Consider the following 11,996-nt stretch of genomic DNA (forward strand, 5'->3'; position numbering starts at 1 on the left):
TACCAATAGGTGCGCTTCTTTATGAAGCATTGAAAAACCTCCCTGGTCTTTGTGGATGAATCTCTGTTTGAAATCCACTGTTCGCCTTAGGGACCTTAGACATATTTGTGTGTGTGGGATACAGAAATGAGGTAGTCATTCAAAAATCATGTTAAACACTATTGTTGCACACAGAGTGAGTCCATGCAACTTATTATGTGACTTGTTAAGCACATTTTTACTCCTGAACTTATTTACGCTTGCCAGAACAAAGGGGATGAATACTTATTGACTCAATACATTACAGCTTTTCATGTTTAGTTAATTGGTAAATATTTCTAAAAACATAATTCCACTTTGACATTATAAGGTATCGTGTGGAGGCCAGTGACAAAAAAAATCTTAAAGGCCGTAACACAACAAAATGTGGAAAAAGTCAAGGGGTGTGACTACTTTCTGAAAGCACTGTACCTCACTAAGTCCTCAAACTAGATTTGTAGTATATGGCTCAGGTTAGATCTGAAGGATTCGTTGGCATAGAAATTGACCTTGCTTAAAGGTGAGCCACTTTCGTGGTATTGGTTATCCCAAGTTGAACTCAGAGTTGACCAAACTAAATTCATAGTATAGGGCTCCGGTTTGTGCACAAGGTGTGTATAGTCTGAGTGTGGCCCTGTGTGTCCCTGAGGCCATATGGTCATGTGTGTGTTCCTGTGGTCCGAGCAGCAGGTGCTCTTGACTCCGTTCATGGTGATTAGGACCAAGGAGATTACAGCTCTTAAGCTCAGCAGCTGATTTTTCCCAGTGCCTTTCTTCCCTTAGCTAACAACCTTATGTACTGTTTTTGGACCAACACACTTACAGACACACATACTGTACACACTTACAGACACACATACTGTACACACCTACAGACACACATACTGTACACACTTACAGACACACATACTGTACACACTTACAGACACACATACTGTACACACTTACAGACACACTTACAGACACACCTACTGTACACACTTACAGACACACCTACTGTACACACTTACAGACACACCTACTGTACACACATACTGTACACACTTACAGACACACATACTGTACACACTTACAGACACACATACTGTACACACTTACAGACACACATACTGTACACACTTACAGACACACATACTGTACACACTTACAGACACACATACTGTACACACTTAGACACACATACTGTACACACTTACAGACACATACTGTACACACTTACAGACACACATACTGTACACACTTACAGACACACATACTGTACACACTTACAGACACACATACTGTACACACTTACAGACACACTTACAGACACACATACTGTACACACTTACAGACACACATACTGTACACACTTACAGACACACTTACAGACACACATACTTTACACACTTACAGACACACACACTGTACACACTTACAGACACACATACTGTACACACTTACAGACACACATACTGTACACACTTACAGACACACACTAACTCACACATTTGCCCGGATGAACAATGTCCCTTTACTTCACTTACAAAAGTTTTGAGTATTTAGTGTTCTGGTGCATGTGTGTTTGTACTATTATAGAACGTGGGCATGTTTTGGGATGATGGTGGAAGAATTTGTTTGTAAAGAATCTCAGCCTAGAAGGAGCAATAATCCCCAGACTCGGATTAAGGACTGTGAACCAAACACCATAGTGTTGTGCGGTGTATCACATAGAATAGCACCCCCTATCTGTTTCCAAGCAGTAGCAGTGCCATCTCACTATGAACCCTTAAACACCAATGTACAATTTTTTGACTATTTGTCCCATTTCATACTTTTTTTATTGGCTGCATCAACAATTCTTATTTAAATGTCCCTATTTAAACTTAACGTCTTTGGACCCATCCTCTCCTCTCCCTCAGGTAAGTCTCAGGATGGTGCAGGCGTGGAGATGCAGGCCCTCAACAGTGACGACGAAGGAGAGGAGAAGAAGAAAGCCCACCCTAAGAAGGAGAAGTCTGTGCTCCAGGGGAAATTGACCAAATTAGCGGTGCAGATCGGCAAAGCAGGTAAGACCACCACAAGGGAATTCTGAATGTTGAAAGTGCGTTTGATTTTCAGCAGCAGCTTGTCCCAGTTTGTCATTATTGCAAATATTGTATTATTTCATTGTGTACAGTACACTACTATCGTTTCCTCTGTCCAGGCCTGTTCATGTCAGGGTTGACGGTCATCATCCTGATAACTCTGTTTATGGTGGACACTTTCTGGATCCAGGGCCTACCGTGGGTCGCAGACTGCACACCCATCTACATTCAGTTCTGCGTCAAGTTCTTCATCATTGGTGTTACTGTGCTTGTGGTGGCCGTGCCCGAAGGTCTCCCCCTGGCCGTCACCATCTCACTTGCGTATTCTGTCAAAGTAGGTATCACTACTTTGTCACCACTATGTTACTATCGTATATATATATTACAGACAGGAGCAATTAAGAAAGGCATTGCCAGATCCCAAATCATAGCCTCCTATCTTCCTCAGAAAATGATGAAAGACAACAATCTGGTGAGGCACCTGGATGCCTGTGAAACCATGGGCAACGCCACAGCCATCTGCTCTGACAAAACGGGAACATTAACCATGAACAGGATGACCGTGGTCCAGGCTTATCTGGGAGACAGGCACTACAGGAAGGTTCCTGAGTCTGACCTCATCCCAGGCAAAGTCTTGGACCTGCTCATTATGGGCATCGGAGTCAACTGTGCTTACACATCCAAGATCATGGTAAGTGGACATACTTCACTTGAGACTCCGAGTTGAGGTTTTCACCTCTGTCAAACAGAACACAAAGAGATGTGCAATACAGCTCTTTTCATAGCAATCGTTCCTTGACACCTGAGCAAATACGTTGAGTGCCAGGTCAGGGATTTCAAGCCAGGGCCAAATCCTCTTGAAATCTGAGAACTCAGACTTTATTTTAAATCATGCATTGATATAATGGGACATTTTCGTACAAAGTATCAGTTATGTTAGTTGATTTGAAGTTTGGAACTGACCTTAACGTGTAAATGGTTTGTCTCAGTCTCCTGAGAAGGAGGGCGGGCTGCCACGCCAGGTGGGCAACAAGACCGAATGTGCCTTGCTGGGCTTTGTGTTGGATCTGAGACGTGACTATATGACCATCCGCAACGAGATCCCAGAGGAGAAGCTCTTCAAGGTCTACACCTTCAACTCAGTCAGGAAGTCCATGAGCACAGTGCTGAAGAACGCAGACGGGAGTTACCGCATGTTCAGCAAAGGAGCCTCAGAGATCCTCCTAAAGAAGTAGGCTGGCACTTTCAGTTTCTTGCTTTCTTGCAAATTAACTCAATGAACTTCCCCAGTATTATTTGTCCGAAATGTAATATAGATTTCCTCTTTATCTCATCGCAGGTGTTGTAAGATCATGACAGCAAGCGGGGAGGCTAAGGTCTTCAAGCCCAGGGACAGAGACAATGTGGTGAAGAATGTGATCGAGCCCATGGCCTCCGAGGGCCTGAGGACCATATGCCTGGCCTACAGGGACTTCCCCCCGGTCGACGGCGAGCCAGACTGGGAAAATGAAACTGACATCCTCACCGGCCTCACCTGTTTGTGTGTGGTGGGCATCGAGGACCCTGTACGGCCAGAGGTAAAAGGGCAAGCGGGAAATGCCCAATCAAGGTCCTTGTTGCAAAGGTCCAATTAATTCAAGGAGGTAGATGTTTGTGGTGGTATAACCCTCAACGATGTACATGTATAATCCCCCTGAAGGGGAGAGCAGGTCTTTCTGAGTGTGTCTTGGGGTGTTAGATTATAAGCAAAACCCACATTTCTATAATCTGAAAAAGAAAGTATTTTTCTTCCACCCTAGGTTCCTGACGCCATTAAGAGGTGTCAGCGCGCTGGCATCACGGTGCGCATGGTCACAGGGGACAACATCGACACGGCTCGCGCCATTGCCAGTAAGTGTGGCATAGTGCACCCCGGAGATGATTTCCTCTGTATAGACGGCAAAGAGTTCAACCGACGGATAAGAAACCAACTGGGAGAGGTAATATTCCTCTCTTTCTCTCACAAAATGCATCTGTTTCTGTGGAGAAAAATGGTGATGATAGAGTGACGCAAGAAGCAATCTACTTCCAGATTGAGCAAGAACGCATTGATAAGATTTGGCCTAAACTCCGTGTGCTTGCAAGATCCTCACCCACTGACAAACATACTTTAGTAAAAGGTATGTTTGGGGGGTATTTTTTCATTTATCACTACAGATACATTTTTAGGTCTTACATATTATTATTATCTAAAGAGATGATGCTTTCCTCTGTTCACAGGTATAATGGACAGCACTGTACTAGAACCAAGACAAGTTGTTGCTGTAACAGGAGATGGTACTAATGACGGCCCTGCCTTGAAGAAAGCGGATGTTGGATTTGCCATGGTATGGTATTTTTATACTTCAAGATCTGGCGTATGTTATATCCCATCAATATTTCATGAGTATGTTGTCTCTCTGATTTGACCAGACGGGTACTTTTGGTCCTGTGACTAATGCGCTGTGACATGCTGTCCCCACAGGGCATTGCGGGCACGGACGTAGCCAAAGAGGCCTCAGACATCATCCTGACAGACGACAACTTCAGCAGCATCGTCAAGGCGGTGATGTGGGGGCGGAACGTCTACGACAGCATCTCCAAGTTCCTCCAGTTCCAGTTGACAGTCAACGTGGTGGCTGTCATCGTGGCCTTCACAGGAGCATGCATCACACAGGTGAGACACCGTATTGCTGTCATGTTCATCCTACCCATCTTGTCTTTCTGCTTGAAAAGGGGATGCATAGGTCAACTAGAGAGCGGCTGACTCACTATAGGGAGTTTTTCTTATCAAGTCTACAAGTTACAACGGTCTTTGAAAAGTGGGGAGCTATACATAACACAAACTACATCTCCCCCAGGACTCTCCTCTCAAAGCTGTCCAGATGCTGTGGGTGAACCTGATCATGGACACCTTTGCCTCCCTGGCCCTGGCCACTGAGCCCCCCACCGAGTCTCTGTTGCTGAGGAAACCGTATGGCCGCAACAAGCCCCTCATCTCCCGCACCATGATGAAGAACATCCTGGGCCATGCTGTCTACCAGCTCACTGTCATCTTCACCCTGCTCTTCACCGGTGAGTAGTGTTGCAAAGGGAGGGTATATTACTGGAAACTTTCAAAGTGCCCCTTTTGGGTAATTCATATTATCACAGGTGTCTGAAATTATGTCTGGCCCTATGTGTGGCCTAATATATAAAATAATGCAATTAATTAAAACATTATCCTAAGAATAAATAGTGGATACAATTGGTGTTTAAAATGAAGGTTTCAGCAAGCCTGTTCCTGGAGAGCTACCGTCCTGTAGGTTTTCACTCCAACCGTAATCTTGCACACCTGATTCTTATAATTAGCTGGTTGATAAGGTGAATCAGGTTAGTTACAGCTGAGGTTGGAGCGAAAACCTACAGAAGAGTAGCTCTCCAAGAACAGGGTTGGAAAGACCTGGGCTATAGGCTAGTCCGGGAGCAAGATTCTTTGGACTAGGCCTAATAAATAAATAAAATATTCGGAAGAAGCCTTTGACTCTCCTCCTGAACTGCCACTGTAGGCCTACACAGCAGAGCCATTGGTTAGGCAGCACACAAACATGTTTTTGATCAGCAAGAACAGAGCAGGCCGGGGCTCAGGGAGTAATGGGTGTAATGCAGCCTAGTTGTATTTATACCATCCCAGCAGCTATCTTAGAAATATAACTTTGCTCTGTGCCTCTCAGAGGATGCACTTCGTAGCCTATAGCCTATTGATATTGCCCGCCCAGTGGAGAATCAGAGATAAGGGGCAGCATCAGGCACACAAAGATAAACAACTCAAACACTGAGAAATATAGAGATTTCATCAATGACAAATTACATGACCCTCCCCTGGACTAGATTAAAAAAAAGACTAAACCCTCTCCTTGATTGAAATTCAAAAAGCATGACCCTCCCCCATTTTCCTCCATGTAACCTTTCTCTATATTTCGATCCATCCCTAGACAGTGGTGTAAAGTACTTCATTAAATCTGGCGGACTCACTAAACACAAATGCTTTGTTTGTAAATGATGTGTTTGAGTAGGCCCCTGGCTATCCGTTAAAACATTTAAAAAATATTGTGCTGTCTGGTTTGCTTAATAAGCTCAGCAAAAAAAGAAATGTAAATTTTTCAGGACCCTGTCTTTCAAAGATAATTAGGTAAAACCCAAATAACTTCACAGATCTTCATTGTAAAGGGTTTAAACACTGTTTCCCATGCTTGTTCAACGAACCATAAACAATTAATGAACCTGCACCTGTGGAACGGTCGTTAAGACACTAACAGCTTACAGACGGTAGGCAGTTATGAGAACACAGTTATGAAAATGTAGGACACTAAAGAGGCCTTTCTACTGACTCTGAAAAACACCAAAAGAAAGATGCCCAGGGTCCCTGCTCATCTGCGTGAACGTGCCTTAGGCATGCTGCAAGGAGGCATGAGGACTGCAGATGTGGCCAGGGCAATAAATTGCAATGTCCGTACCTTGAGACGCCTAAGACAGCACTACAGGGAGACAGACCGGACAGCTTATTGTCCTTGCAGTGGCAGGCCACGTGTAACAACGCTTGCACAGGATCGGTACATCCGGACATCACACCTGCGGGACAGGTACAGGATGGCAACAACAACTGCCCAAGTTACACCAGGAACGCACAATCCCTCCATCAGTGCTCAGACTGTCTGCAATAGGCTGAGAGAGGCTGGACCGAGGGCTTGTAGGCCCGTTGTAAGGCAGGTCCTCACCAGACATCACCGGCAACAACATCACCTATGGTCACAAACCCACCGTCGCTGGACCAGACAGGACTGGCAAAAAGTTCTCTTCACTGACGAGTCGCAGTTTTGTCTCACCAGGGGTGATGGTCGGATTCTCGTTTATCGTCGAAGGAATGAGCGTTACACCGAGGCCTGTACTCTGGAGTGGGATCGATTTGAAGGTGGAGTGTCCGTCATGGTCTGGGGCGGTGTGTCACAGCATCATCGGACTGAGCTTGTTGTCATTGCAGGCAATCTCAACGCTGTGCGTTACAGGGAAGACATCCTCCTCCCTCATGTGGTACCCTTCCTGCAGGTGCATCCTGACATGACCCTCCAGCATGACAATGCCACCAGTCATATTGCTCGTTCTGTGTGTGATTTCCTGCAAGACAGGAATGTCAGTGTTCTGCCGTCACCAGCGAAGAGCCCAGATCTCAATCCCATTGAGCACGTCTGGGACCTGTTGGATCGGAGGGTGAAGGCTAGGGCCAATCCCCCAAGAAATGTCCGGGAACTTGCAGGTGCCTTGGTGGAAGAGTGGGGTAACATCTCACAGCAAGAACTGGCAAACTGCTGCAGTCCATGAGGACGAGATGCACTGCAGAACTTAATGCAGCTGGTGGCCACACCAGATACTGATTGTTACTTTTGATTTTGACCCCCCTTTGTTCAGGGACACATTATTCCATTTATGTTAGTCACATGTCTGAAGAACGTGTTCAGTTTATGTCTCAGTTGTTGAATCTTGTTATGTTCATACAAATATTTACACATGTAAGTTGGCTGAAAATAAATGCAGTTGACAGTGAGTGGACGTTTCTTTTTTTGCTAAGTTTATAAGAAAGTTGAAATTATTTATACTTTTACTTTTGATACTGAAGTACATTTTAGCAATTCCATTTACTTTTGATACTTAAGTATATTTAAAACCAAATACTTTTAGACTTTTACTCAAGTAGTATTTTACTGGGTGACTTTCACTTTTAATATCTTTACTTTTACAGTATGACAATTGAGTACTTTTTCCACCACTGCCCTTTGATATAAAAAGTGTTAACTATATGTGAATACATTTTTTAAATTCAAGTTATTCAAGGATAAATTACCATAGTTACCATAGATTGCCATAGATTGCCATAGATTGCCAAAGATTCCGGTAACTTTGGTAAATTACCAGTAGCTTTGCATCCTTACTGGTGAGTACCGCCTGGGTTCAAATTAGTTAGTCGTGCCAATTGGACATCTAACTTTGTTCTTTATGAAGATATGAAAGCAAATGTATTGATCTAATAAATGACTTGATCCGTATTGCTTGTCTCCAGTGGGACTTGTTATTATGTACCTGTATATTGCCACCACAGGGGAGCAGATTTTCGACATTGACAGCGGGAGGTATGCGCCTCTCCATGCCCCTCCCTCGGAACATTACACCATTGTTTTCAACACCTTCGTCATGATGCAGCTCTTCAACGAAATCAACGCTCGCAAGATCCACGGCGAGCGTAACGTCTTTGACGGCATTTTCAAAAACATGATCTTCTGCTCCATTGTGTTCGGAACGTTCATTATCCAGGTGAGCTAGCCTTCAGATCCATACAGGATATTCACACAGAGGAGATTTCACATTGGACAGAAAATAACATTGCTCTCTAATCAACCTGTGTTTTCTTGTCCAGATTGTGATCGTTCAGTTTGGAGGGAAACCTTTCAGCTGTGTGGGCCTCAGCATCGACCAGTGGCTCTGGTGTGTGTTCTTGGGCTTTGGATGTCTTCTATGGGGCCAGGTGAGATTCTCAGAGGTTTCTAATGTCTTCCAATGATCTCCTTGGCTGTTATGAAGCTTTGTCACAACTGTTTTGTCACAAATTAGTGACAACATTTGAGTTCCTGTCTGTTCATTTCTAGGTGGTCACCACTGTCCCCACCAGCCGGCTGAAGTTCCTGAAGTCTGCAGGTCATGGCACGCAGCAGGAGGAGATCCCTGAGGATGAGCTGGAGGAGATGGAGGACCTGGATGAGATCGACCATGGTGAGATGGAGATGAGAAGGGGGCAGGTGCTCTGGTGCAGAGGCCTAGGCAGGATCCAGACTCAGGTTTGTTTGATCAACTCATAATTACATCTCAGCTCACAATCATCCCTTAGCTTTACACCAAACCAAGGATACAAACGCAGGATTGTGCTTTAACTTTCGATGGGGACTCAATACTAAAATGTTGACTGTGTCTTCATCCCCAAACCATCCAGATCCGCGTAGTGAATGCCTTCCAAGACACTTTGTCCCCCTACGAAGGCCTGGAGACCCCTGAGTCCCGCAACTCAATCCACAACTTCATGACCACCCCGGAGTTCCGGATAGAAGACTCGGAGCCGCAGATCCCCCTCATCGATGACACAGAGGGGGAGAACGATGCTCCCACCAAGCGCAACGCTGCACAGACCCTGCCCCCACCCTCCACGCTGGCCACCCTTCCATCCACGCCCAACCAGAACAATAATGCTGTGGACAGGATCATCCCCTTCTACAAAGAGAGCCCAAAGACTGGCGGGATCCCCCAGAGTGCTGCGCTGCCGCCGCGCCCTGGGAGCCCGCTGCACAGCCTGGAGACCTCCCTCTGAGCTGGGCCCTAATACCAGTAATTACCCACTCACCTCAGTCCACTTCACAATACCAAGACGTGGGGAGAGAGGGCTTCTGGAAGCCTCATGGGTTTCTGTTTTTACTTATACAGTGGGGAGAACAAGTATTTGATACACTGCCGATTTTGCAGGTTTTCCTACTTACAAAGCATGTAGAGGTCTGTAATTTTTATCATAGGTACACTTCAACTGTGAGAGACGGAATCTAAAACAAAAATCCAGAAAATCACATTGTATGATTTTTAAGTAATTAATTTGCATTTTATTGCATGACATAAGTATTTGATCACCTACCAACCAGTAAGAATTCCGGCTCTCACAGACCTGTTAGTTTTTCTTTAAGAAGCCCTCCTGTTCTCCACTCATTACCTGTATTAACTGCACCTGTTTGAACTCGTTACCTGTATAAAAGACACCTGTCCACACACTCAATCAAACAGACTCCAACCTCTCCACAATGGCCAAGACCAGAGAGCTGTGTAAGGACATCAGGGATAAAATTGTAGACCTGCACAAGGCTGGGATGGGCTACAGGACAATAGGCAAGCAGCTTGGTGAGAAGGCAACAACTGTTGGCGCAATTATTAGAAAATAGAAGAAAATAGAAGAAGTTCAAGATGGTCAATCACCCTCGGTCTGGGGCTCCATGCAAGATCTCACCTCGTGGGGCATCAATGATCATGAGGAAGGTGAGGGATCAGCCCAGAACTACACGGCAGGACCTGGTCAATGACCTGAAGAGAGCTGGGACCACAGTCTCAAAGAAAACCATTAGTAACACACTACGCCGTCATGGATTAAAATCCTGCAGCGCACACAAGGTCCCCCTGCTCAAGCAGGCGCATGTCCAGGCCCGTCTGAAGTTTGCCAATGACCATCTGGATGATCCAGAGGAGGAATGGGAGAAGGTCATGTGGTCTGATGATTCAAAAATAGAGCTTTTTGGTCTAAACTCCACTCGCCGTGTTTGGAGGAAGAAGAAGGATGAGTACAACCCCAAGAACACCATCCCAACCGTGAAGCATGGAGGTGGAAACATCATTCTTTGGGGATGCTTTTCTGCAAAGGGGACAGGACGACTGCACCGTATTGAGGGGAGGATGGATGGGGCCATGTATTGCGAGATCTTAGCCAACAACCTCCTTCCCTCAGTAAGAGCATTGATGATGGGTCGTGGCTGGGTCTTCCAGCATGACAACGACCCGAAACACACAGCCAGGGCAACTAAGGAGTGGCTCCGTAAGAAGTATCTCAAGGTCCTGGAGTGGCCTAGCCAGTCTCCAGACCTGAACCCAATAGAAAATCTTTGGAGGGAGCTGAAAGTCCGTATTGCCCAGCGACAGCCCCGAAACCTGAAGGATCTGGAGAAGGTCTGTATGAAGGAGTGGGCCAAAATCCCTGCTGCAGTGTGTGCAAACCTGGTCAAGAACTACAGGAAACGTATGATCTCTGTAATTGCAAACAAAGGATTCTGTACCAAATATTAAGTTCTGCTTTTCTGATGTATCAAATACTTATGTCATGCAATAAAATGCGAATGAATTACTTAAAAATCATACAATGTGATTTTCTGGATTTTTGTTTTAGATTCCGTCTCTCACAGTTGAAGTGTACCTATGATAAAAATTACAGACCTCTACATGCTTTGTAAGTAGGAAAATCGGCAAAATCGGCAGTGTATCAAATACTTGTTCTCCCCACTGTATGTTTGGTTCCTAAAACATTTTTTGGTCTTGTATCGAGGAGAGGTGCACATTTTGCGTGGAAGAATTATAGACCGTTTTTTGGTGTAATTAAATGAACAGGGAGACTGGTATGCATTGCTGTACATCAGCAGTACTTCTAAAGAATTCATGCATTGGCTATTTATATATTTTTATGATTTCATTCATGTTGTGAAAGCAACCCTGTTTACACGTTTGTGAAACTTTGAGTGTCCGTGAAAAACCAACGTTATAATATGTACAAAGTGGGGCTGCATACTGCGAAATGAAAAAAATTAATAATGTATTTTAGATATTGCTGTCTTTTAGGAGAAAAGCAAGGTTTCTGTTGAAACTGAACTAATATGCCTGCAGGTTCTATTTGGTAGGGTTTTTTCTAGGTACATATAAATATCTAGTGAAGTAAGAAGAAATTGGTTTATAAGAAGACATTGAGAAAACTGGAAAATGTCCTCAAATATCCATGTTCACACTTCCACACTGTAAATATTAAAAGACATGCTCCGGTACTTTGGCGACTAAGAAATTGTTTTATAAACCTCCAGCTTTGGGCTGAATGTGTCAATATGTAGTACATACCTGCATAATCTATGAGCATAATTACTGTCTTATCTCAATTAGCCAAGAAATCCTTATTTTGATAGTGATTGTTTTCTTGAAGCTTTGCAGCGCAATTTTCCCTACATTTCTCCCCACATGGGTCAGCCCCCTAGCAATTCAAGTTCTAGCCAATGAGCTTCAGCATTTGAGTGACAGCTA

At 44.6% G+C, this 11,996-nt stretch overlaps 1 protein-coding gene across 1 annotated transcript in view; it reads left to right on the plus strand.

The window, feature by feature from the left end:
* LOC139530255 (plasma membrane calcium-transporting ATPase 1-like) overlaps nt 1-11,074 on the plus strand; it is a 28,764-nt gene extending 17,690 nt beyond the window's left edge. Inside the window, exons 8-21 of the mRNA XM_071326489.1 lie at nt 1,920-2,066; nt 2,204-2,418; nt 2,533-2,775; nt 3,074-3,315; nt 3,424-3,661; nt 3,884-4,063; nt 4,156-4,243; nt 4,344-4,450; nt 4,588-4,779; nt 4,964-5,177; nt 8,236-8,447; nt 8,551-8,658; nt 8,780-8,968; nt 9,121-11,074. Coding sequence (XP_071182590.1) covers nt 1,920-2,066; nt 2,204-2,418; nt 2,533-2,775; nt 3,074-3,315; nt 3,424-3,661; nt 3,884-4,063; nt 4,156-4,243; nt 4,344-4,450; nt 4,588-4,779; nt 4,964-5,177; nt 8,236-8,447; nt 8,551-8,658; nt 8,780-8,968; nt 9,121-9,492 — 2,747 coding nt within the window. The 3' untranslated portion in view covers nt 9,493-11,074. The remainder of the gene's footprint in view (nt 1-1,919; nt 2,067-2,203; nt 2,419-2,532; nt 2,776-3,073; nt 3,316-3,423; nt 3,662-3,883; nt 4,064-4,155; nt 4,244-4,343; nt 4,451-4,587; nt 4,780-4,963; nt 5,178-8,235; nt 8,448-8,550; nt 8,659-8,779; nt 8,969-9,120) is intronic.
* The last annotated feature ends 922 nt before the right edge of the window (nt 11,075-11,996 follow it).

Source organism: Salvelinus alpinus, chromosome 9 (genome assembly GCF_045679555.1).
Source record: "Salvelinus alpinus chromosome 9, SLU_Salpinus.1, whole genome shotgun sequence".
NCBI lineage: Eukaryota > Metazoa > Chordata > Actinopteri > Salmoniformes > Salmonidae > Salvelinus > Salvelinus alpinus.